This window comes from Ovis aries, chromosome 3, assembly GCF_016772045.2.
Source record: "Ovis aries strain OAR_USU_Benz2616 breed Rambouillet chromosome 3, ARS-UI_Ramb_v3.0, whole genome shotgun sequence".
NCBI classification, from domain to species: Eukaryota; Metazoa; Chordata; class Mammalia; order Artiodactyla; family Bovidae; genus Ovis; species Ovis aries.
Genome location: NC_056056.1, coordinates 36,110,790 through 36,135,316, shown reverse-complemented (window position 1 = coordinate 36,135,316; position 24,527 = coordinate 36,110,790). Strand labels below are relative to the sequence as shown.

Sequence of the window (24,527 nt, the reverse complement as noted above, 5' to 3'; positions counted from 1 at the left end):
TTTCCTTCCAAGAAGCAAACATCTTTTAATTTCATGGCTGCAGTGACTATCTGCAATGATTTTGGAGCCCAAGAAAATAAAATCTGTCATTGCTTCCACTTTTTCCCCTTCTATTTGCCATGAAATGATTGGACCAGATGCCATGATCTTGCTTTTTGAATGTTGAGTTTCAAGTCAGCTTTTTCACTCTCCTCTTTCACCTTCATCAAGAGGCTCTTTAGTTCCTCTTCACTTTCTGCCATTAGAGTGGTATCATCTACATATCTGAGGTTGTTTATATTTCTCCCGGCAATCTTGATTCCAGCTTGTGATTCAATATTATGTCATAAGTAAAGACAGAATTGAAAGAGACACATGTACCCCAATGTTCATCGCAGCACTGTTTATAATAGCCAGGACATGGAAACAACCTAGATGTCCATCAGCAGATGAATGGATAAGAAAGCTGTGGTACATATACACAATGGAGTATTACTCAGCTGTTAAAAAGAATTCATTTGAATCAGTTCTGATGAGATGGATGAAACTGGAGCCGATTATACAGAGTGAAGTAAGCCAGAAAGAAAAACACCAATACAGTATACTAACACATATATATGGAATTTAGGAAGATGGCAATGACGACCCTGTATGCAAGACAGGGAAAGAGACACAGATGTGTATAACGGACTTTTGGACTCAGAGGGAGAGGGAGAGGGTGGGATGATTTGGGAGAATGACATTCTAACATGTATACTATCATGTGAATTGAATCGCCAGTCTATGTCTGATGCAGGATGCAGCATGCTTGGGGCTGGTGCATGGGGATGACCCAGAAAGATGTTATGGGGAGGGAGGTGGGAGGGGGGTTCATGTTTGGGAATGCATGTAAGAATTAAAGATTTTAAAATTTAAAAAAAAAAAAAAAGACAGAAATGTCCTTTCTGATTCCAGAGCCACAGCATGACCCAACCTCATTCCCCAGAAGCTCCCACTTCCCCTTAGTCTTCCTTGCAAAGCCCGCAGTTCAAGCAAGAGAACTAGATCCTCCTCAAAGTGGTAAAAAGATGGTACTCTTTTCCTACTTTCCAGTGATATCAGAATCCTCCCTTGATGCTTTTTTTAATATAGCATTTATTGTTTCTTCTGATTACAGAAGTGCTCTACATTCATTGTAGAATATTAGGAAAATATAAAGAAGAAAATTGAAATTGCCCACAACCTTACCCTCCAAAGATAACCCTTATCACCATATTTGTACATTTCTGTCCAGACAGATAAATGTCGATTTGAGCAGAGGGATAGATAAAGGATTTCTATAAATTTGATATCATACCATATAAGCATTTTGTATCTTCTTTCTTTGCTTAATATTATTCTTTCCTAAATCAATATTATTCTTCAAAAAATATGCTTTTACACCGAGTTTGTTCTAGTTATCAAAAGTAATAGATGTTCATTATAAAAATATTAGAAAAGAAAAGGCCAAAGAAGGAATAATATAGCCATAACTTTGTAACTTCACCAGCCAGGGATCCCACAGTTATTATTTTTGTATATAATCTTCACTGCTTGCTGTGTTTTTACTAAGGGGGCATGTGGATGACCCTGTCTGGGTGTTCTCTGGCTTCATTGTGATGCCTGAGAAAAAAGGAAAGACATGGGGTGCTGTTTTCAGAAACAATCTCAATCTTTTAAGTCTCTTACATGGCCAGGAATCCAGCATTCCTTAAGCCTCTGTAATTGCAAGTATTTCCCAGCATATTTTATTTGCTTGTTATCAGAAATCCACATCTGGCCTGCCTCGTGCTGAGTTGGGTTGATTTCCCATTAGGCTATTTATAGCTAGAGAGTTGTTATTTATTTTTTCCAGGTGAATTAGAAGATGGTGTACAAAATATTGGGTTTTGCAGTGTCAATAGTCTCAGTTAAATTAATAAGACCACATTAAAAACTCTTAAAGTTACAGGTTCACACCCAGAATTACAGCCCTGGCATCTTAGATTAGAAAGAAGCTTTAACCTCCATTCAAAGCTTGGATGTCCTTAACAACATCCCCAATCCTGGCCATCCAGTCACTATTAGATGACCCCCAGTGTAGGGAATACTGGGGGAGTACCCATCCCACCTACTAGGAACTAGCTCATCTCTGAGCATCACAATCTGTTAAAAAGTGTTTTTTTCATCTGTTGAAATGAAATACACACTAGAGCATCTGTCCTTGGTTTTGTGTCTACTGCTGGAATATATACCACCCTTTAGAAATTCAAAGAAACATAGCACCTCCCCCTCATACCATTCCCTATGTTTGAGAGTGCTGCATGTTAATGGACATTATTGATACCATTGGGTCTCTTTTGTCTAACTTCAGCCTACATTCCATGCTGATTTTTTTTTATGGATTCAAGATAATCTTGTGAAGTTGCCCATGAGATAGTCATAGCAAACACGGGGCATATTCCAGACATAAAACTGCAGTAATTACCTGTGGAGGAGGAAAGGGCCACGAGAGAAAAAATAGCGTAAAGCCTAGCCACAAGGCTGGTCCTGCTTTACATACAGAACTTTAATTAATAACATGACAAACACTGGTGGTGCATAATTGGAAAGTCTATCAGGGCCCACCAAGAGATGGGGGGAAGGTCTGGAAAGGGCTGGCTGGAGCCAGAAGATATAATTGCTGGTGGCGTGCTCCTGGCATTGTCTCTTTTCACTTGTCTCATTTGCTGTCAGCATGTAAAAGAATTTATTAGTCAAAAGCTGTCACTTATAGCCTATATCTATTAGAATGGGTCTTGGAAGGATAAAAACTTTATTGTTATAGGTTCCAACAAGTTTTACATCCCATAAATATTATGTAGGATTTGTATAGCAATTCTCATATTTGTGTGAATACATTTGAGATACCCATAGACACACACACATTTGTAACTATTAATTTTCTGGCAGAGGCAGAAAAAAAGGTTGCAAATGGCTTAAAATCCACTATCTCCATTATTCTCCCCAATATTATTTCTGTGATAATACCTTGTTAAAATATAAAGTCTGATCCAGCAGGTCTAGGGTAGGGCCTGAGACTCTGCATTTCTAACAACCTCCCAGGACACACCAATACTGATGATTCATAGGCCACACTTTGAGCACCAAGTATCTAGAAAACCTTCACAATAACACATCCAAAAGATTTAAGTATCACCATAGTATGTTACACTTGTATAGTGCTATAGACATGGTGGAAACAGCATAGCACACAGTATGGAATCCAGGTCTGCAGTACATGAGCTTAGTGCCGTGCAAGATGTGCATGGTCTTAGATTCCACATCCAAAAAATGGGTATGATCATTTCCGTAGGAAGGGATGTTATGAGTGTAAAACGAGACAGAATATATACAAGTCCATAGTACAGCTCTCCAATATTTAATAAAAAGTCAGTTAATGAAGTGCTTTATCCTATAGGTAACCTAGAGAGAAATTGGTCTTACTAAGATCAAATTCCAAGACTGCTTTTTGCCTGCTCTGGGTTCCTGAACTTGACTGTCAAGATCAAACCAGTCTACCTGATTTGAGTATCTGTATAAAGTGATATCAAAAGGGTTTTTGAACCTAGGACTATATAAGGAAAATGGAAGAGTTTGAAAAGGACTTGAGCCTTCTGTCTATTCTGGGAATCGCATATAGTTCCTCTGTATAGTTGCATGCTCAGTTACTAAGTCATGTTCTTAGATACAAGTAATTAATAAGAGATATTCTGTAAGAGCTGACATCAGTCGTGCAGTCCTTCTAAGAAACTGGAGAGGACCTTACGCTGTAGGTCCAAGATGAAAGTTGTGGTCCTGTTTGCATCCTCAGATCATCCCTATTCACTCTAAGCCCACAAATCTCTCACTTTCAAGGTCATTCTGAGTCTTTGTCCAGGGGTAATGTAGCAGCCATGTGAGGACCTTCTGCTGAGGAATACATCCTCCCCCACTGCAGGAAAACCACTCTTTACCTTGGTGATGGTGGGCACATCATAAGTCATTTTTTAGCTATTTACGAATTGCTTCCTACTCAAAGTCCAAGATGAAAATGGACCCCCCACCAAGAAGGGCAGGCTGCTTCCTGCACAAAGTAGCTTGCTCTCCCCAGTGGTCTCAGCCTAGGCTGCACTTTAGAATCACCTGGAGAGATCTGAAGAGTGGCCAATGCCCAGGAGCTATCCAAGGCTAATTAAGTCAGAGCCTCTGGGGGTGGAGTACAAGGTGTGGGGGAGCAAGAAACTTCCAGGTGATTCTAATCTGCCATGAAGGTTGAAAACCCCCTGTTTAACCATTTCATTCACCATAGTGTGAGCTCTACTTTCATGTTCTTTATTTCTTTCAATCTTTATAACCACCTTTTAAGGCCAACAGGGAAGATATGGTTATTATCATAAGTTTGTCTCTAAGAAAACAGAGATTCAGAAAGGGTAAGTGGTTGGCTGAAAGTCATACAGTTAATTTTTGTTGGCCTTGGAGCACAAACTCCAAGTAATCCCATTGTCAACAGGCAAGGAAACAAAGATAGTCTGACAAGCCACTGGAGAATGAATGTTGATACAAAGATTCCTCTAGTACGTTCTAGAAAGGAAATGGAGTGAGTGGTAGGAGCACAAGGACAAGGCCCTAGAGGTTGCTGTCTAGTACTAGGCTTCTCTGCAGATTTTAATGCAGTAGGGTTGGGGCCAGGCCAAAGATTCTGTACCTGTAACAAGTTCCCAGGTAACATGGATGATACCAGTCTGAAGATCACTCCCTGAGTAGCAAAGCACTGACTGACTCTTAGCAGCAGAATCTGGAATCACTGGGAAAAGTACAGGTGAAGACGGTTAAGTGAAAGACTATAGGTTCTGTGCTGCCTGTATCTTGAGAAAGAACAGCATCTGCCTGGATACATCATCTTACCAAATAGTCAATGGATAAAAACATAAATGGCCAAAAAACAAGCTTTGCTGGCTGCTCACTGGCTACCAGTAGGCAATCTTACTCCAAACCTTTTGCATTTGTTTCTAGAACTAGACTTTGCTGAAACTCAGACAGTGCATCCCTGGGCTTGAGTTTGGCTATAGATATATGTTTTCTAAATAGATGATAGTACTGTAAAATGAAAGTTTAACTCTTCTCTTTATCCATATCACTGAACAGTTGGATCAAGTGGCCATCTTAACCCAAGTCCTGACTATCTTACGTCAGGAGTCTTGACTGTCTTATGTCTACACTGTCGAGTGGCTCTGATTATTTCCCTCTTGCCATACTCAGCACAGTTGCCATTATTCATTTAAATTCAGACTTCCTCACCAGATAATAAACTCCTTGAAGGCAGGGAAGATCTGTGTAATCAGTTCAGAGTAGATACGCAATAATCATTTGCTGAATGAGTGAATGGTCATCTCAAGAGGGATCCTGGGTCACCGCCTCAGGAGCTCAGGACGCCATCCTTAGCACCATCTCTTGGCAGCCATCCCAGTTCTCTCTTGCCCAGGCTTCCTGTCATAAGATATAGTGAATAGTGCAGAAAGATGGCGAAAGCTCAGCAGTCACTGGCCAGTGGCACCCAATGTCTATGAGACAGGACTGTATCTCACCAACATGTTCATACCACTAACAGAATCAACTTCAAATGTAGTTTCCTAAGAGCAGCCGAGAGGTATGCAGTTTTGACTAGAGTCATTGGCTGTGAAGTGGGTAGACCCTCCCCGCTTTCCTGGAACCCGACCCCTGGAATGCAGGAAAATGCTAAGGAGCATCACAGGATGCAGAGCTGGTTTGCGTCCCTGAGAGGAGGACCTGGTAAAGAGGAGGGTTTTCCTGCGTATGTGTACATTTTTGTTCCTTTTGACATCGATTTGTGCCTGTCATGTGCGTACACTTGACAACCACTGTGAATTCAAGGTCAGTAAAGCAGTCCCTGCTTTGAAGGAACTAGTGGCCCGAGAGGGCTGACGGGAGGGAGGGAAAGCGAGGTGGCAGAGCTATACCCTGTGATGGCCCCACCAGCCTCGGTTATAAGATTTCAGATGAGTGGGAGGTCATTTCTGAGACAGATAAGAAATGGCTCCATGAACAAAAAGGTTTATTTTTTATAAGTGGCAAGAAGGAAATAGCAGGTAGAAGAATGGAAGGATCAAAAGCACAGAAGCAGAAAAATGAATGGCAAGTGCAAATCTGGCATGTAGGCTAGTGGGGGGGATCTAGGAACCCACTTCACTGAGCCTCCGCGTGTGGACTCCTGGGTAAAAACTTGAGCAGATCCCACTACTTACCTGGTCACTCTAAGGAAACGCAGACCTAAAGTCACTTCAAAACCCCAAACACAGGCCTATGTAGAAAACAAAACTTCCCTCTCACTTTGATGTCAGGGCTTCGTCCTTTTCCCTCCATCCACCATGCTTGGCCTTATTGCAGATGAAAAGCCTGAAATCGGGGAGAGGGTGGTCATTGATCTCTCTCTTCATCACCCAACTCTCCTCCTCTTCTTGCTAACTGACCCTTCAAGATCTTAAGTGTGGGGAAGGAGAAGAGAAAAGGGGAACAGGGAATCTCTTACTGGGCCCAGCCTGTTGTGGTGATCTTCACTGGTATTCTCCAGACATGACAAGTATTTAAGGATTTACTATTTCTTACAGGGGAGATATCTATGGTTTCTTTGGAGATCTGCTTTTTCCCCAGTCCCTCCGCTGTGGCTGGGCATCTGTTGCCTTGGCTAGGGCATATGTGTCTCTCCCATCCAGGTGGACACTTAGTCCTTCCCCTGCCCTTGAGCATCTCAGTATACCTGCAGCTGCTTTCTGCTGAGTTATATTTTCCCCTCCAAACAGCCCTCTCAGGTGAGATCTGAAATGACTGACATGGGCTCCTCTGTACGCAGCTCACTCTAGTGTAGCCTATGTGCAAGGCTTTTTTTTTTTTTTCCCCCTTTTGCCTCTGCAAAGTCTGGGAATGCAAGCCACCCAAAATTGTCACTCTGCCTCTGTTCTGCCATCAGAGAAGCTAACCACCCTCTTGTTTACACTTCAGGTTTTTCCACATGAGAGATAGACACTAATCCACTGTGCTCCCAAATTGCAGGGGGGGAATGTCGAGTACTTGATGTGGGATCCTTGAAACCACTCTCTCATCAGTTGGGGTGAAGAGACAGCCTTCCTCAAAGTGAGGTGGAACTCACGATACACCAAAAGCACTTTCCCAAAACTCTCTCCTAGTAGTCAGCCACCAACTTTTTTTACATCCAGTGTATGGACGAGGGATAAAGAATTGTGTACCCTGTTTTCATCCACCTCTCTTGAAAGCCCTGTACCACACTGTGCTGTCAGACTTTCCATTGAAATGCAGTATCTATTGCCTCTGTGCTTCAACCAGAATTCCTTGTTAACCTTTTGTTCCACTATTTATTACCTCATTCAGCTGTCTCTATAACCTTGTAAGTTTAAAATAATTCCCATCTTAGAGAATAGAGAACTGAGCTTCACATTTACCGAAGTGGCAGGAACAAGTTTTGCATCCAGATCTCTCAGACTCCAGAGCTCTTAGACCATCCTAGGATGATACATGTAGCTCAGCAAAAGTACTCAATAAACATCTATTGAATGACTGGAAAGTTGATTTGCCTAGATTATAGAGGAATGTGAATGGCTTGCTATTAATTGATACAGAGTGAGAAACCATTGAAGAGTCACAGATGGCAGTGATAAACAGGAAAATGTGACAGAGATACAAAAGAATTTAGAAGGGAGAAAGAATGGATAGAGAGGCACGTTTGGAGGCTATGGAATCTAGAGTACAATGAGTAAGTTGTAAAGGACATGGTGAATGTTACTTTAGACTAATGAGGATAAAAGACAGGTTGAAAGGATTTACGAGAATGGGCAACAAGGAAATTGAAGCAGTGGTTACATACCAGTTTTCCAAGATGTTAACATGTGAATTGACGTATAGAAATAGACTGTAAGCCAGAGCAGCCAGCAGGATCAAATAAAGGATATTGTTCCAGGAGAAGTGAAACCTGATCTTGTTTATAGACAGAGGAGCCAGAAAGTAGAGAGACGTCGAAGGTGCTGAAGAATGGAAGGACAGCGGTTGCAGGGTGAAAAGAGAAAGGGTTAACATGGAAGAAAGCGGAGGGCACATCCTCCTCTAAAACAGGCAAGGAAGAGAGAAGATGGATAAATAGATACTTATGCTATGGAGGGAAAAAGAGATTGAAGGAGAATGCACTTGATGCAGTAAATCTTCATCAGTACAGTAGGAATCAACAGAATAAATTGGGTGTTGGGGACCAGAGGGTGACAAAATCGACGTTCTGGAAGAGTTTGAAACACCCATTGTACCACATGTGTTAAGAAATCAGCTGTGGAAATCACCAGCAGATGAATAAGTATCACCAGTCATCCAGGACACTGAGGCTCCACTGGTCCAAATTAGCACCATTCTGTGGCCAGGGAGCAAAAAAAAAGCAAAAAGTATGTGGCAAGCGTCATCCCAAGCTGGGCACTGCAGGATGATGAGCTGAGGGCAGAGGGAGCTTCATTAGCAAGAGAAGGGTTAAAATTTCCAACCATGGCATCCAAACCGCTCAAGAAAACTGAGTGGAGCCAGTGAAAAAATGTAACAGATTTGGGAAATTACGCTAGGGATGTGCAGTGGAGACAAGTATTTGCTACACAGGATGCAGGGAGATGGGAAAGATAGAAGTGAAGAGGCTATGGTTATACAGACCAGGCTCACCAGGCTCAGCTCTCAGAAATAGAAGAGCACATGGGCACCGCAATGCCAGGGGTGGCTTGTTAGTGAAGCGTTGGTATGCAACAGAGTGAGGGGTCTTCTGCTTCAAGTGCTTCATGGTATGCAACCTCCTTAATCAAACTGTGAGGCAACCGTGAACTTAGAGACTGAGAGAAAAGGAGTAGTGATTTACAGAGAAGCATGTCTCCAGACAATGAGAATCAGAGAAAGGAGGCACCATAGCCGATGAAAACTCCAGGTTGCTATAGGACATATATTGTCTTCCTTTCCTTTTTTATTACAAGGATCTGAACAGGAATATTTAGGGCAGTGATATGCTGTAGTTGTCCTAAGTTTTAAATGTTGCTATAGACTTTCTATCAAACATACAACCTCTATTATTTTAAGCACAAAGACCAGAGACCTTGTTTATAGTATATACTGCCTCTGGGCATGACTGTACTGAAACTTTCTGAGATAAATTAGTTATTCCCTTTCGTATGTCTTAGGGTACAATGCCATAGAAACCTTTAATAAAGACACAATGAAAACATATAATTGTATCTTGCTTTAGGCAAAGTGTACACCCTCATTCTGAAAGAAATCATATTTTAAAATGTTGATAGGTAGATTCTTGTCTCACCCTTGCCCACCAATGGCCACAGGTATTGAGTCATAGGGTCTCCAGTTAGCTAACAAATGACATGGTACCATTCAAATAAGATTATTAGTCTTTAAAAGGAATAAAAATCAATGATACCTGAATCACTAAAAGAAATTGCATCACCAAATCACTTGCCTAAGGTCACAAAGTGAATTGGGACCACAGACAAGACTGTTTGAATCCTCTTTAGAAAGTTCATTTAATACCCCACTGATCTTAGAAGGCAGAAGCCTGTGAAATTTAGGATGATGCCATCAACCTGAACAAAGTTCCGAAATTGCCCATCAGTTTCCCCTCCCAGCTCCTTGAACCTTGGTGAAAATGTGAGACAATGAATAAAGTCAGGCTACGGTTGGCCGGCTCTCCTCACAGGAAGACCTGGGCTGAGTCTCCAGCAAAATCCTTGAGAATTCCAGAAATGTGACCTACAGTTTCCTTTCAACAGTAACACCTTGTCCTTCTGACTCTTCTCTTCCTTGCAGCTCCGAATGTCCTGGCTCATCCATGGAGTCCTGCAGGGAAATGTCTCCTTGATGCTGGTGGAGAACAAAACCGGGAAGGAACAAAGCCGAATGATCTGGAGTGTTGCCACCCTGGAAGGCTTGAGCCTGTGGCAGCGGACGGTGCTGCCTCTGCTCGAGGTGGCCGACAGGTGGGCCTTTACCCGTCCCTTCTGTCCCTCTTCCTCTGTCAGCCAGAATGCAAGAGGGGGCCTGCCCGCCCTCCTGCCACTCCTACCCAGATCTCACACACACATGCGCACACACACACTTTCTGGAGACCTACAGGAAGCACTGACACTCTGAGGGATTTCCATGCTAATGAGCACTCATCTGTCGCACCTCTGGCCTAGCCTGATTGGCTCCCTCTTGTATCTGTAGGAAAAAGTAACACCGAACAACTCATAGGATAATAATCAGGCTTTATATGTGTATGGCATTTTCTCTTAATTAGTGGATATTGCCTTACTTTCCCATTTGACATTTTAGTTATTCCTTATTAGCGACAAGGAAACCTGTGACATAGGTGGGACATGCCTCATGTATCCCCGTTCCTGCCCTTTGACAAGGTTCTCCTTCACTGAGAACCAGAGAGATGAAGCACCAGCAGGGCAGCACTGGAGTGAGGACAGGTGCTCCAGCCAACCCCAGTCCAGTGCTCCTAGAAGTCTGGTCCCCAAGGCAGGTGAATAAGAATTATTCAGTAAACAAGGGAGTGCTTGTACCAGAGGCCCAGATTCCTAGTTAGATTCTAAGACTAATGACCTTTGTAACCTTGAACTCCTCTGGGCCTCAGTCTCCTCATCTTAAACTGAGAGGGTTGGATTACAAGATCCTTAATGCCTTGTGGCTCTGAAATGGAGCGGTAACTGCTCGGCTGCCACTTGTCTGCCCAGGATGGCACCAGTCTGCCACCTGCAGTCAGCCTGGAGCAAGCAGCGCCTGACCACCCTAGCTGCTCACGTGGTGCTCTGCTGTGTCACACTGAACCCTCAATGACTGGAGCTGATCTGTTCCAGACCAAAAAGTAAAGGAGCAGGGAGGGAGTCATGTATATAAATGGGCCCGGTAAATGGATCCCAAAGGGATCTTTAAGCCATCTTTAACAGGCTAAATGTCAAACTGGATGATCCAGAGCAGCCTCTGCGTTCGACTCCCCAAACAATTTGCCATCCTAGTGGATCCTTCGATAAATGAGGGCAAAGGGCTTCAGGTAAAGGGGAGGGTGATGCCAGTTGGTACAGTTTGTAAAGATAAAGCTGAGTCTCAAATTCTTCACCCAGACTTCAGTCTGCTGGTTTCTAAGAGCTCATAACTCAAGCTGAGCTGTCACAGGAAAACGCCATCGGCCTCTGAGCACCAGCTCCCCACTTCTTCGGATGTAAATGGGTTAAAGATCAAAGCTCTCGGACATCCCAGGGCTCAGCGCTGCCCTCAGGACAAATGGATTTAATTAAAGTGGAGGAAGGGGCAGCGTGGGCACCCTCACCCTAGACTAGTCTTTTGTCCTTTGGGATTGTGGGGGCTGTGTGCAGGGGATGGAGAACAGGCAGGTTATGCCAGAGTCCTCCCTTCTGGGAGATGCTAAATTAATTCAGATGAATCAAAAGGTTTTTTTTCCCTCAATCCAGCTAGTCCTCTCTCTTTCATAGCCACTCCAGGGGATTTAAGGCCAGTAAGATGTTGACTCTGTTCACTTCCATCGGCTCAAGTTTTGTTTGAAGGAGACTTTGTTCTCAGCCTCCCTCCTTCCTGTTAAAAGATGTTTACCAGCCTGACATTTCCAATATTAATAGTGAGACCAAACTGTCCAGTGGGGATTGAGACAAAGGCCAGCCTAGTTGGATGATGCCTCATGACCTAATAAATGTGCAATTATGTGAGTGGTCCTGTGCACCAGGAGCCTGCACGCCACTGACATGCTCTGATGTGGGAGGCTGGCCTCCCCCTCCCTGGAACTAGAGGTGATAGAGGAAGGCATCCAGACCCTGAGGCAATGGAACTGCAGGAGAAGGAGGCAGAGCAGTTTTCACATGCTAAAATCCACCTCGACTGTATGTGTGGCTGCCCCATAAAACTGAAGAACTGTGGATGGCAGCGCACAGGCTTTAGAGTCAGAGAGTCCCAAGTTTAAGAACTGGCTCAGCCACCTACTAGCTGTGTGACCTCAGCCAATTGAACCTCTCTGGGCCTGTAACTGCACCCACAACTGCAACATGAGCATAATACCAGTACAACTTTGCAGGATTATTATAAGACTAAAATGACTGTCAAAAGCATCTATGTCTAGTACATATCAGTAAGTTTTATTTCCCACACCCTCCATCATCATCCCTTAGTTTATGGTCTCAGATAATTTATTGAATAAATGGAACAAACCACAAACTCCAATCTTCTAAGTCAAGCCATATTCAATTATACAGAGATAATAAAGTCTACCTCTTAGGCTTGGAGAAGTAAAGTGCTTGGTGAGCTGCCTGGCACACAGTAAATGCTTAGTAATAACTACTAATAATAACAATGGTTTAGTAGTAATAATAATATCTCCCCATCTAATGCCTCAGAAGAGGCTAAGATGGCCAATTTAGCAATAGTAACCAATAATGAAATCCTAGGATGGGTGTTAGGGTTCTTAAGAATTTGTGATCATCAATGCTCTGTAGGCGTCTTATAAGGGAAAGCACATTATCCTTCTTACTTTCAGACAGTGTACTGTAGCTGCCTGGATCTCCAGAAAATGAAAATGGGAGGATGGTGAAGGTAGAGGAAGGAAATAAATGAGGGAAAGAGAAAAAGAAAATGGATAAAAACAAAAACAACAACAACAACAAAAAAGGTTAACTCCCTTCCTCCTGACCCTGAGGTAGGTGTTAGCACCTTACCGTCTGCCCGCATCCCATGAAGTATCGTTAGGCAAGTCCTTGCTTCAGTTATTCAGCACCTGCCTCCTGGACAGCTCCCCAGTCATGGCCCTTTAGAGGGTGAGGACTTCATTCCCTGTGCTGTCCCAAACCACCATCTGCTCCGAGGTTGCCCAACCTCCGCACATTACCAAGTTTTAAAAGCAACTTTATTAGTGCTTAAAGATTAGCCCTAAAGAGCTCCCAGGCTCTGGACATTTCTCATAGCCCCCGGGTATTACATGAAACTAGTGCCTGCCTAGACATGGGAGTGACATCCAGTCTTGTCTCCTTGCCTGCATGTCTTATCCCCACCCAATCCAGTCTGCACAAGGAAGCTGGAATAAACTTTTTGAAATGTAAATCTAATCATTTCCCATTTGTAACTTGCTTCCATGGCTTCTGTGGTTTTTTGAGTGCCTTTCAATTTCCTTTAAAAAACTCTTCATTTAGCCCCACATGTGATCTATCCAACCATAATCTCACCAGCCTCTTTTTATACTATTCTTCTGTTATTCTACCTGCTAACCTCATTAAGCTTCTTTCAACTCAATTGCACCGTGGTAAGTTCTTACTTCCAGACTTTTGCACCTGCCGTTCCCTCCACATGCAATGTTCTTCCACCTTCCATCTTCCTGACTGCTACTTTTCCTTAGCTTTTCAAAGAAGCCTCACAAAATCCCTAGACTATATAGTATACCTACAATATAGTCTCATGGTTCTTGAAACACTCCTATAATACCTTGTCACTCAGTGATATCTGTTTTTTATTATCTGAATATACACATCAACGAGGCAGGAATCAGGTCGAACTTATACTGTACTGATTCCTAATCATCTAGTACCATACCTAACACATAGTATGCCCAATAGATGCTTGTTGACAGAATAAAGTATTGAGAGAAATTGCTGTATTCTCAAATTCTGGCTGAATTAAGTGAGAATTTCACTTGTTGGAATCCATCTAACATTCCTCCACTGTTCAACCTGCATCTAACAGAGCAGATAAAATCACGTTATAAGAAATACTACTACACAGAGTTCTGAATATCAAAGCAATGCCTTTGTCCCATCAGATGAACCCAAACAGCAATTGTTACTCTCGTGACAAGGTGTTTCCTTTAGAGACTTGCCTGGTGCCTGCGCTTCCTTTGTCTCTGGGCACTGACCTGTCAGGATCACTTTGTAAAAAAGACTTTGATCTTAATTGTGTGCCCTGGTCCTTGTAAGTAGGGAGATCCAGAACTGAGCACTTGAGAGCTATATTCAGATGGTTCCCACCACACAGTAGTCCTTCCATGAAGACTCAGAGAATATGCCATAGGTATATAAAGGCCGCTGACAGGGAGGCATTGATCCATGGAAGGATGTTTCTCCTGTCCATTTACAAACAGGCAAAGTAATAGAAATAATGCCATAGTCTGTCATTGTTATGAAATGGTATTAACTTTACAACCTACTATAAATAGTAACAAGAGAAATCTCCAAGAGCAGTAAGTGCCCAAGATGTTTTGAGCAGTGGTAACATCCCTGGAATACAGATGTGTGCTCTCAAGGTAATTTTGAAGGACAGCACTAATTCAAACACCGGCTTGATGTGGACTTAAAAGTTATCTTGTTACTTTACCTCTAACTCATATAGCCGCTTTCTCTATTCTCTCCCCACCTCATCAGCTTCCCTCCTCGCCCTGCCATTCAACTGCCACTCTTACCACTAGAATTAATTCTACCTTTGCTCAAAATAGAAAAAAAAAAAAAAAAGGACGAGTTCTCTCCCCTTATTCTAATTTTTAGCCTCTTGCAGGGACATACCCTAGTTTTCCTCTTTATAATGATATATCCTAGTAAGTTAAGCACAGTGCTCCCACACCATGCTAAGCTTTGACATGCTTACAGCACAGAAGCAGGTGCTAAGTTGAGCTCATTATGAAGTGGATTTGGAAACACCATGGATCAAACTGTGCCCCACAAATCACTGCATCGTACAGCCAGATAGAACGTACGTAGCTTATCACACATGTGTAGGCTTCATTCGCTAGCATTATCATTATAAAGGCTTTTAGCTGCTCACTAAATACACAGTCTAACAAGAAGAAAATGTTCCCTCTGGAGATATTTACATGTCTGTTCCCTCTGCAGCCTTTGTCCTAATGACAAGTGGTATGCTTCACAAACACATCTTTTAAATGGGATCAGTTGGGCTGAGAGTTATGGCTTCATGTACTTAGCCCAGAAACTCCACAGAGGCAAGGTTTTTCTCCTAATATGCTCTTGTTTCTCATCTACAGAATCCCCATTTTACGTACACAATACTCTTTGTGTAGTGTCTTCTGTGATGAGACCCGCATGAGAGGGACATTTTCATTACTTATTCTCACCTGAATAGAGAAGTACACAGTGAGTGGAAATCCAGAGATTTCCAACAAACCTTATTTTGCAGGCCTAGGTACATTCCTGAAAAAGTTGTATTTGATTCATATTTTTGTAAGTTGAATGACAGCTTCCTCATAGAGCCATGGAAACTGTTCTAATCATGGACAATGATTAGAACTAACATTTGTTGAGTACTCACTGCCTGCCTGTCACTGTAATGGGTGCTTAACATGCATTATCTCATTTCAACCTTAAAACAGTTGCTTGGGATAGATTCTATAATTAATCCTCTTTTAATAAGAGGAACTGAGGTCTAAAGAGGAGAAATAATTTTCCCTTGATCCCAAGGCTAATCCGCTTCCTATGTACATATGTGAAGAAATGTGCTTGACATGTAGTTGAAAACTTGGTAGATGGTAGCCATTATAATTAACAAAATATTTTGGTTTGGGTTTTTTTTTTTTTAGGCTACACCTCTTACTCATTTTGAGTTAGTTTCCTTTACCTCATCCACTCCTTGAAATCCATCATCTTAATTCCCTACCACCAGCTCCTGCTAAAGACCTCTCCCTGCCCAGCACTACCCTCCCTGCCTTCCTTCTTTCACACCTCCAGCCAACCAGCATCACCACCAAAGAAGATTCTACCCACTTCCTTCCAGGCCATTGTGCCGGTCAGTTCAGTTCAGTTCAGTTCAGTTGCTCAGTCGTGTCCGACTCTTTGTGATCTCATGAACCACGGCTCGCCAGGCCTCCCTGTCCATCACCAGCTCCCAAAGTTTACCCAAACTCATGTCCTTTCAGTCAGTGATGCCATCCCACCATCTCATCCTCTGTCATCCCCTTCTCCTCCTGCCCCCAATCCCTCCCAGCATCAGGGTCTTTTCAAATAAGTCAGCTCTTTACATCAGGTGGCCAAAGTATTGGAGTTTCAGCTTCAACATCAGTCCTTCCAATGAACACACAGGACTGATCTCCTTTAGGATGGACTGGTTGGATCTCCTTACAGTCCAAGGGACTCTCAAGAGTCTTCTCCAACACCGCAGTTCAAAAGCATTAATTCTTCAGCGCTCAGCTTTCTTTATAGTCCAACTCTCACATCCATACATGACTACTGGAAAAATTGTGCCGGTCACCATGTGCCTGTTTAAATCACCACTCTGGTATGCCTTTGATGCTTCCCTGGTGGCTCAGACAGTAACGAGTGTGCCTGCAGTGCAGGAGATGTGGATTTGATCCCTGGGTTGGGAAGATCCCAGAGAAGGGAATGGTAACCCACTCCAGTATTTTTGCCTGGAGAATTCCATGGACAGATGAGCCTGGCGGACTATAGTCTACGGGGTCACAAAGGGTTGGACAAAACTGAGTGACTGAGCATGCACACCCAAGCCCATCAAGCTCAAGCTTTTCACGAGTCACTTGCCCTTGCTATCCTTAACTTCCCAGAGGGAGGAGGAACTAGCACCTTAGAGCACTAGACCCCACTCCTTAAAGCCCATTCTGCCTCCCCCAGCTTGTCCTTCGTCCTGCAGTAGTGCAGATGTGCAGGGAGAAGCCTGCAGCTGCAGGGAGGCCTGCAGCCAGCTTAGGGCTAACTTTATCCTGCACCCCACCCCCAGAGTTGGTTAGTCATTGACCCAACCATGTTGGGTGCATTGAACACACTTTGGTAACTAGGCTTGTGATACACGATATGGTAGTTGGGATAACACTACCCAGAATAACATTAAACCTCCAATCCTTGGGCTGTACAAAAAGAAACATATTTCTGACTCATATGAAAGCAAAAATGAATGTGCCAGTTGGCGAGTAGCCTTCCATCTGGTCATTCAAAGATCCAGCTTCTTTCTCTGCTGTGGATCCATCCTTTTCTCCAGTTCTGGCTCCTTTGCCTTCAGACAGCCAATGAGGAAAGAGGACTGGAGGATCCTTGCATAGGAAGATTTTTATGAGTCTTCACATCAGCTCGCTTTCCATTAGCTACAACTCAGTTACCTAGCCATCACTAACTGCATGCAGCAGATGCTGGGGTATATAGAAAAAAGGGAAATAGGTTTGATGAAAAAATACGTATGTGTGTCATACGATGGGTCAAACCAAGGAATCGAGCCTCCATCTTTGGCATCAATCAGACTGTCATTCAAGAATACTGATTCCTTATGTAGCTACTCTGAGCATTGATTAGTCTTCTCCAAGAACCTTCATAATTCAAGGCTGAAATCAATTCCAGGATCTATTCTAAGGTGCGTACGTGCATGCATGCTAAGTTGTTTCAGTCATGCCCAACTCATTGCGATCCTATGGACTGTAGCCTGCCAAGCTTCTGTGTCCATGGGGTCCTCCAGGCAAGAATACTGGAGTGGGTTGCCATGCCCTTCTCCTCTTTTCTAAGGTATGAATGTTGTATTCCCCAAATTTTATGATGTAGCAAAACCTCACTTTCTCACTTTTAGGGAGAATTTCTCTCAGTAAAATATTCCTTCTAAAAATTAATTAATTAATTAACTAATTAAGCAAATAATAGGAAAAGTATTTTGAAAAGACTTTAGCAGGGCATTTTAGGACAATTGTTTCCAAAATTGGCTGAACATTATACTTACCTAGAAAACTGGCTTTCAGAGAAGGCAATGGCACCCCACTCCAGTACTCTTGCCTGGAAAATCCCATGGGCGGAGGAGCCTGGTAGGCTGCAGTTCATGGGGTCACTAAGAGTCGGACATGACTGAGCGACTTCACTTTCACTTTTCACTTTCATGCATTGGAGAAGGAAATGGCAACCCACTCCAGTATTCTTGCCTGGAGAATCCCAGGGACAGGGGAGCCTGGTGGGCTGCCACTATGGGGTCGCACAGAGTCGGATATGACTGAAGTGACTTAGCAGCAGCAGCAGAAAACTGGCTTTAATGCAGTCTTGGACCCCATGCACAGAGATTCTGATTGAGCAATCACATACTGGACCCAAGAATTTTTTTTTTTTTAAGTTTCCTAAGAAATTGAGAGGGTCAACCGCATTTGGAAAGTCACTGGCATAAAATGTCAGATCCAGCTGTCTTATGGACAAGAGAGGGAATCAAGTGACTGGAGAAGTATCACTGGCTGTCACCTTGTCAGCAATTATGTACTAAGCCTCCATCAAGCACAGAGGATGGAAAGGGGTGTATGATGCAGCCTCTTGCTGGGTCACAGAAGCTGCATTGGGGGACGTGGAGCATACACACTTAGAGGCCAACAGCACACACAGAGCATTGTGCTGGGTCCGACAGAGGTGGCTGGTCTTTAGGTGGCTCAGTGACTTCCAAGTGTTAGGGGAGCCATCATGGAGAAAATGGGTTTATTATATATATGCTGGACCTTGAGGACAATTTAGGTCTTAGGGAAATGGGAAAGGGACAAGGGTATTCCGGAGATGACCATCAGGACAAGCAGAGGCTTAGAGTCAGGAATGTTTTATGCAGGTTCAGGAATTCTCAAGAGGATTCTATGTCAGAGAATTCTGAACAGTCTCCTTGGAGAGGGTGGATAGGAAGTCAAGTATTTTGGACCCCAGGCTGTGGGGTATAGGGAGCCATTGGACACAGAGATAAATGGAGGATGGGAAACCGGAGCGTGGGGACTGTTGGAGGCTCTTTCGAGGGACCAGATATGAACTGCTGTGAGCCTCAGAGTGCAGCTTAGAGGAGGAGCAGGAGGAGGAGGGACCCCTTCTGCCACTGCCTACCAAATGGCACCATCGGCCAGGACAGGCTTGGGTCAGGCAGAAGAGCGGGAGAGTGTGGCTGAGATCTTAGCAATGCAGTGTGCAGCCAGGCATTGATACATACAAATCAAACATTCTTTGCAACAGTGGGAGGATCTGGCCTTGTTTCTTTCTCAGAAAACATCCCAGATCATTGGAGCAAGGAGTAGATTAGCAATTCCGAGCTCTAAATCCTATTTCTAACACTGATTTACTGTGACATTTGAAAAAAGTTGTTGCTTTTGATTGCTAAGTTTCCACAACCAAGAGTGCAGAGCGGTGCGATAGATCCAGCCTGTGAGCCTGGTTTAAGAAGTAATCACTCAAAACAGCAGTAAGTGAACCGCTTTAGAATAACAGGATGTTCCGATCTGCTCAAGATTTTCTTGGTAACATCCGCAGCTTGGTTTACAAGTCAACAGAGGCATATGTTTTTCATAACTTAGTGCCTCTGAAAACACAGCCGTGTATTCTCAGTCCCTTCTCTCCCCAGGCACGAAGTCTGGAATTGAGGAGACACCTGGGCTGCTGACATTTGAAGCAAAGCAGCTAGACTTCTGCCCTCACCCTACTCCTGAATGATTCTCCTGTCCCAGCTCTACCATTCTTTTCTAGGCACTCAGCTCTTCAAAGTCTGTCTTGATTCCTCTCACTGCCCAGATCTGATGTTTTCTCAGGTTGTGAAGGCTCTAGTTCTGTGGGGGGCAGAACCAGTAAGGACTTTAGAAATCTCATGACCAGTGAATAATATGAATTAAAAATCTGTCCATATTCCCTGAGGTCAAGATCCATGTCTTATGCACCACTATACTCCCAGCTCCAGACACAGCGCCTGACTCACAGGAGGTACTCAATAATCTTTGTTTGAAGGCAGAGGAGGAGAGGAGGAGATACATAATTTGTAATACTTCTCGAGGAGGTACAGATTTTTAATAGAAAATAATATATACAAGAAACAATGAACTAGACTCTTCCATACTAAAGAGAGGCGTCCACTATGAAAATACTATTCTCCAAGCTAGGCTTCAACAGTACATGAACCGAGAACTTCCAGATGTTCAAGCTGGATTTAGAAAAGGCAGAGGAACCAGAGATAAATTGTCAAGATCCATTGAATCATAGAAAAAGCAAGAGAATTTCAGAAAAAAACATTTACTTCTGCTTCATTGACTATGCCAAAGCCTTTGACTGTGGATTATAGCAAGCTGTGGAGAATTCTGAAAGAGATGGGAATACCAGACTACCTTACCTGCCTCCTGAGAAATCTGTATGCAGGTCAAGAAGCAGCAGTTAGAACCAGACATGGAACATTGGACTGGATCCAAATTGGGAAAGAGTATGTCAAGGCTGTATATTGTCACCTTGCTTATTTAACTTACATGCAGAATACATCATGTGAAATGCTAGATTGGATGAAGCACAGGCTGGAATCAAGATTGCAGGGAGAAATATCAATAAACTCACATATGCAGATGACACCGCCCTTATGGAAGAAAGTGAAAAGGAACTAAAGAGCCTCTTGATGAAAGTTAAGAGGAGAGTGAAAAAAAAAAAAAATGGCTTAAAATTCAACATTCAAAAAACTAAGATCAAGGCATCCAGTCCCATCACTTCATGGCAAATAGATGAGGAAATATTGGAAACAGTGACAGACTTTATTTTGGGGGACTCCAAAATCACTACAGATAGTGACTAGTCATGAAATTAAAAGACGCTTGCTCCTTGGAAGAAAAGCTATGAGAAACCTATGAGAGTTGGACCATAAAGAAAGCTGAGCACCAAAGAACTGTTGCTTTTAAACTGTGGTGTTGAAGAAGACACTTGAAAGTCCCTTGGACTGCAAGGAGATCCAACCAGTCCATCCTAAAGGAAATCAGTCCTGAATTTTCATTGGAAGGACTCATGCTGAAGCTGAAGCTCCAATACTTTGGCCACCTGATGTGAAGAACTGACTCATTGGAAAAGACCCTGATGCTGGGAAAGATTGAAGGTGAGAGAAGGGGACAACAGAGGATGAGATGGTTGGATGGCATCACCGACTGAATGGACATGAGTTTGGGTAAACTTCGGGAGTTCGTGATGGACAGGAAGGCCTGGCGTGCTGCAGTCCATGAGGTTGCAAAGAGTCGGACATGACTGAGTGGCTGAACTGATGAAAATACTCACATTACATACATTAAAAAAAAAAAAAAAAAAAAAAAACAAGATTGCACCTGACAAGTTTCAGTGACTTCCCCGGGGTCCCACCAAGTATACAATCCATTCTTTGTGTCACTCTGCCTTTTGAAACTCTATCTCCCTGAACAGAGCGCCAAGGCCACTTATTCCCTCTCATGAAGATACTTGTATCGAGTGAAGGGAGCCAGCAACCACCCTTCCCCTGGATCTCCTCTCCATGGCAGGTGGGGGACGGGGGGCTGCCACCATCTCTAGCACCACCATCTAAGGCCTCAAGCCACAGGCCACACAGAAGCAGGAGTGGAGGATGAGGCCTGTGTTGGAAATGCCTGTGTGTCCCGACAAAGGTGAAGCACATAGCCCAGTATTTCTGAAATGAGAGGGTATGGGTGCTTGCCAGCTCTGGATGGCCCTCCAAGCCCCCAGTGGTTCCCATGGGCTGGTTGTACTCCACCAGTAGTATGAAGGACCTATGTGCATACTCAGTTACTCAGTCACGTCTGACTCTTTGCCCCCGCATGGACTGTAGTCTGCCAGGCTTCTCTGTATATGGGATTTTTAGGGAAGAATACTGGAGTGGGTTGCCGTTTCTTACTTCAGGGATCTTCCCAACCCAGGGATTGAACCCGCATCTCCTGCACTGGGAGACAGATGCTTGACCACTGCCGCCACCTGCGGTATGGAAGACGTAAGAGGATACATGATATTAATGAATTTCGATGGTTCTGCAAGGGATGGCAAAAAAAGTGATCTGGGAAGCAAGGGGCCTGAATTCCCATCTTCCCTTGGCTACTGTCTCCCTGTGTGACCTGGCAAGTCAGACGATGCTCCCAGAGGTCCCTGCCCTTCCTTCATAAGCTCTATTCTTATGCTGGCATCCCAGAGATAATCTAGCCTCAGTAACTCAGAAGGGGACATCCAGCCCAAGAAGCTGGCTCTCTCTCAAGTGTCCACACACACACTCTCTCTTTCCCTCCCTCTCCCCCTGGGAAAATGCATTAATTCTCCTTCCTTGGGACACATGATACCCTCAAGCTCGTGGGACAGGTATTTTTGTGCACAGGTACTTCCCCTGATGGGCCAGGGCTCCAGGAAACAAGATCTCCCTTTCAGCTTTCCTCCTGAAAGCCTGGGGCCCAGAGAGAACTCAATACACGGGACCCAGAATGAGAGAGTGGAAGAGCAAACTGGGAACCAGCTAGCGCAGGGCTGCTCCCCGCCATGTGGTCTGGCAGAAAATCCTTGTTCCTTTTTGATGGGTGGCGTGCCAGAGCAAGCGTGAGAACCAGACTCGTAAGTGTCAGCCTCCAAAATGAGCAGAGACAGCACCTGGAAGGCTGGGACCGAGAACATTGAAGAGTCTGAGTGATTCTCCACGCTTGCGCAGCCGAACTGAAAATTCATTTTCTCCCCTATTCCACTCCAAAGGGCTTCCTTACGGAAGCCAGATGCACTGTGAAAGAGCTCTGTGGCCCTTATTAGCCCTGGAATTGCTCTGTATTGACTACCACCCGCCCCTGCCTCCCCTGCCAACCCTGTTCTTGGTTTCATTTTGCCCGGAGAGGAGACCAAGTCAGGAGATGGTGAATTACTCTGTGAGTGGGACCTTGTAGGGCAGAGGGATCTCCCAGTAATGACTCTGGCCTTGAATGTCCAGCCCACCCCTACTCTCCTGTGCCAGAGCCAAAGATCCCTAGCATCCGGGCACAAGAGCCCAGCCCTAGCCACTCTGATCCTGGCCAGGGCTGGCTCCAGGCCCCCAAGGCTGGCCATCAGCCCCTCCTCTTCCAGCGGTAACTGAAGTCAATTACACAGATAATAGGATGGGTGCAGAGGGCTTTGTCATCACATACATTATTCTAATAGAAATGCATACAGTGGCCCAAGCTTTGTGACAGTCCATTTTGGAAGACTTTTGCAGAGCAAATCAAGTGCACAGTGAGAAAACGGAGAAGCATTTTTCCTCAGCAGCACCTCCCCTTCCTATCCTAAGCAGACAGAGCCCAGATGAACCCCAGCTGCAGAGAGGGAGGTGGCGCGCTCTGCCTTCCAAGCACACTAAGTGCTCTACTGAGGAATCCAAGACACTGTGCCATCCATTAAATGCCTGTTACCCAGCCCGGCCATTCTTTCTAGTCTCCCTGCAAAGCCTCCCTACTCCCTCAGTCCACATTCAGACACACACCTTTTTGTCAGCTACTTAGAATCATTAAGGGAACTTAATTAGGTTTCTCAGTCCCTCAGGCTGGCAGGGTAGCAAATAAGGCATTATATCCACTGTCCATTAACAGTCTGATGCCTGAGCAGGATTGTGTGTTTTCTGAGCTAGGTGTGAGTTGCCTGTGCATCGCCCAGGCAGAGATTGGCCCCATATGTTTGGGAGGCAACAAGTACCAAGGCCGCCCCTCTAAACCTGGCCCTCTACCCCAATGGCTAGCTTCCCAGAAACCTCCAACCCCCAGGTTAGTTTTCAACAGGGCTCTCTGTAAAGCTAAGAAGGATGGAGTCAGGGGATGTGTTCTTTATGCAAAGCCATGCTCCAACCAAGATCTCTAGCCAAGCGTGTTTTAGCAACAAGCTCCAAACGCCACTGGAAAAAGGCAGCACCACCCAGGCCATCAGAAGTGTCTTCTTTGGAGAAAGAGAAAGAGCTGAGCAGGTGTGAACCATGGAGGGGCAAGGAATGAGATCCCCACTGTGGAGGGCTGGACAGAGGGTCTCAGCTGCCATGTTCTGAAATGGCACAGCTCCGTAAAGGAGCTGGATGAGCACCAGGGAGCTGCCTCTTCCTTCTCCCTGACCAAGGTGCCCGTGGAGAGGGAAAGCAAGGCTCGGCCAACCATGAGGCTCTGCTTCCTTTCCCCACACAGAGCAAAGGCTTTGGGGCAGCAGAGTGACCTGTGCACATGTTAGAACCACCCAGCCCCTGCCATCTGGGCAGTAATGTGGCATGGGCCTTGTTCACCTCAGACCCAGAGCAGGCTGCCTGGTATGTGCAAAACCCAAGAACCAAGACCTTGGCTGGCTGTGCAAACTGATTTAGGGTCTGTACTTTGCGAGGGCTCAACAGTGAAGAGTAGTTAGACCAGAAAGACTCTGAGAGCCTTGAGGACTCCCACCATCTCCAGCAAGGAAAGCGAGCAAAGCCAGGAGCAGACTCTTCTTCACTTGTTGCTGTTTAGTTGCTAAGTCGTGTCCAACTCTTTGTGACCCCCTGGACTGCAGCACCCCAGGCTTCCCTGTCCTTCACTATCTCCCTGAGTTTGCTCAAACTAGCGTCTGTTGAGTCAGTGATGCCATCCAGCTATCTCATCCTCTGTCATCCCCTTCTCCTCCTGCCTTCAATCTTTCCCAGCATCAGGGTCAGTCGGCTCTTTGCATCAGGTGGCCAAAGTGTTGGAGCTTCAGCAGCAGTCCTTCCAATGCATATTCAGAGTTGATTTCCTTTAGGATTGACTG

The 24,527-nt window shown here is 44.5% G+C and overlaps 1 protein-coding gene across 1 annotated transcript in view; it reads left to right on the top strand.

Annotated features, from left to right (window-relative positions):
• The window catches only part of ALK (ALK receptor tyrosine kinase), a 741,252-nt gene that overhangs the window by 634,121 nt on the left and 82,604 nt on the right, over positions 1-24,527 (top strand). The window contains exon 9 of the mRNA XM_015093875.4: positions 9,865-10,034. Coding sequence (XP_014949361.3) covers positions 9,865-10,034 — 170 coding nt within the window. The remainder of the gene's footprint in view (positions 1-9,864; positions 10,035-24,527) is intronic.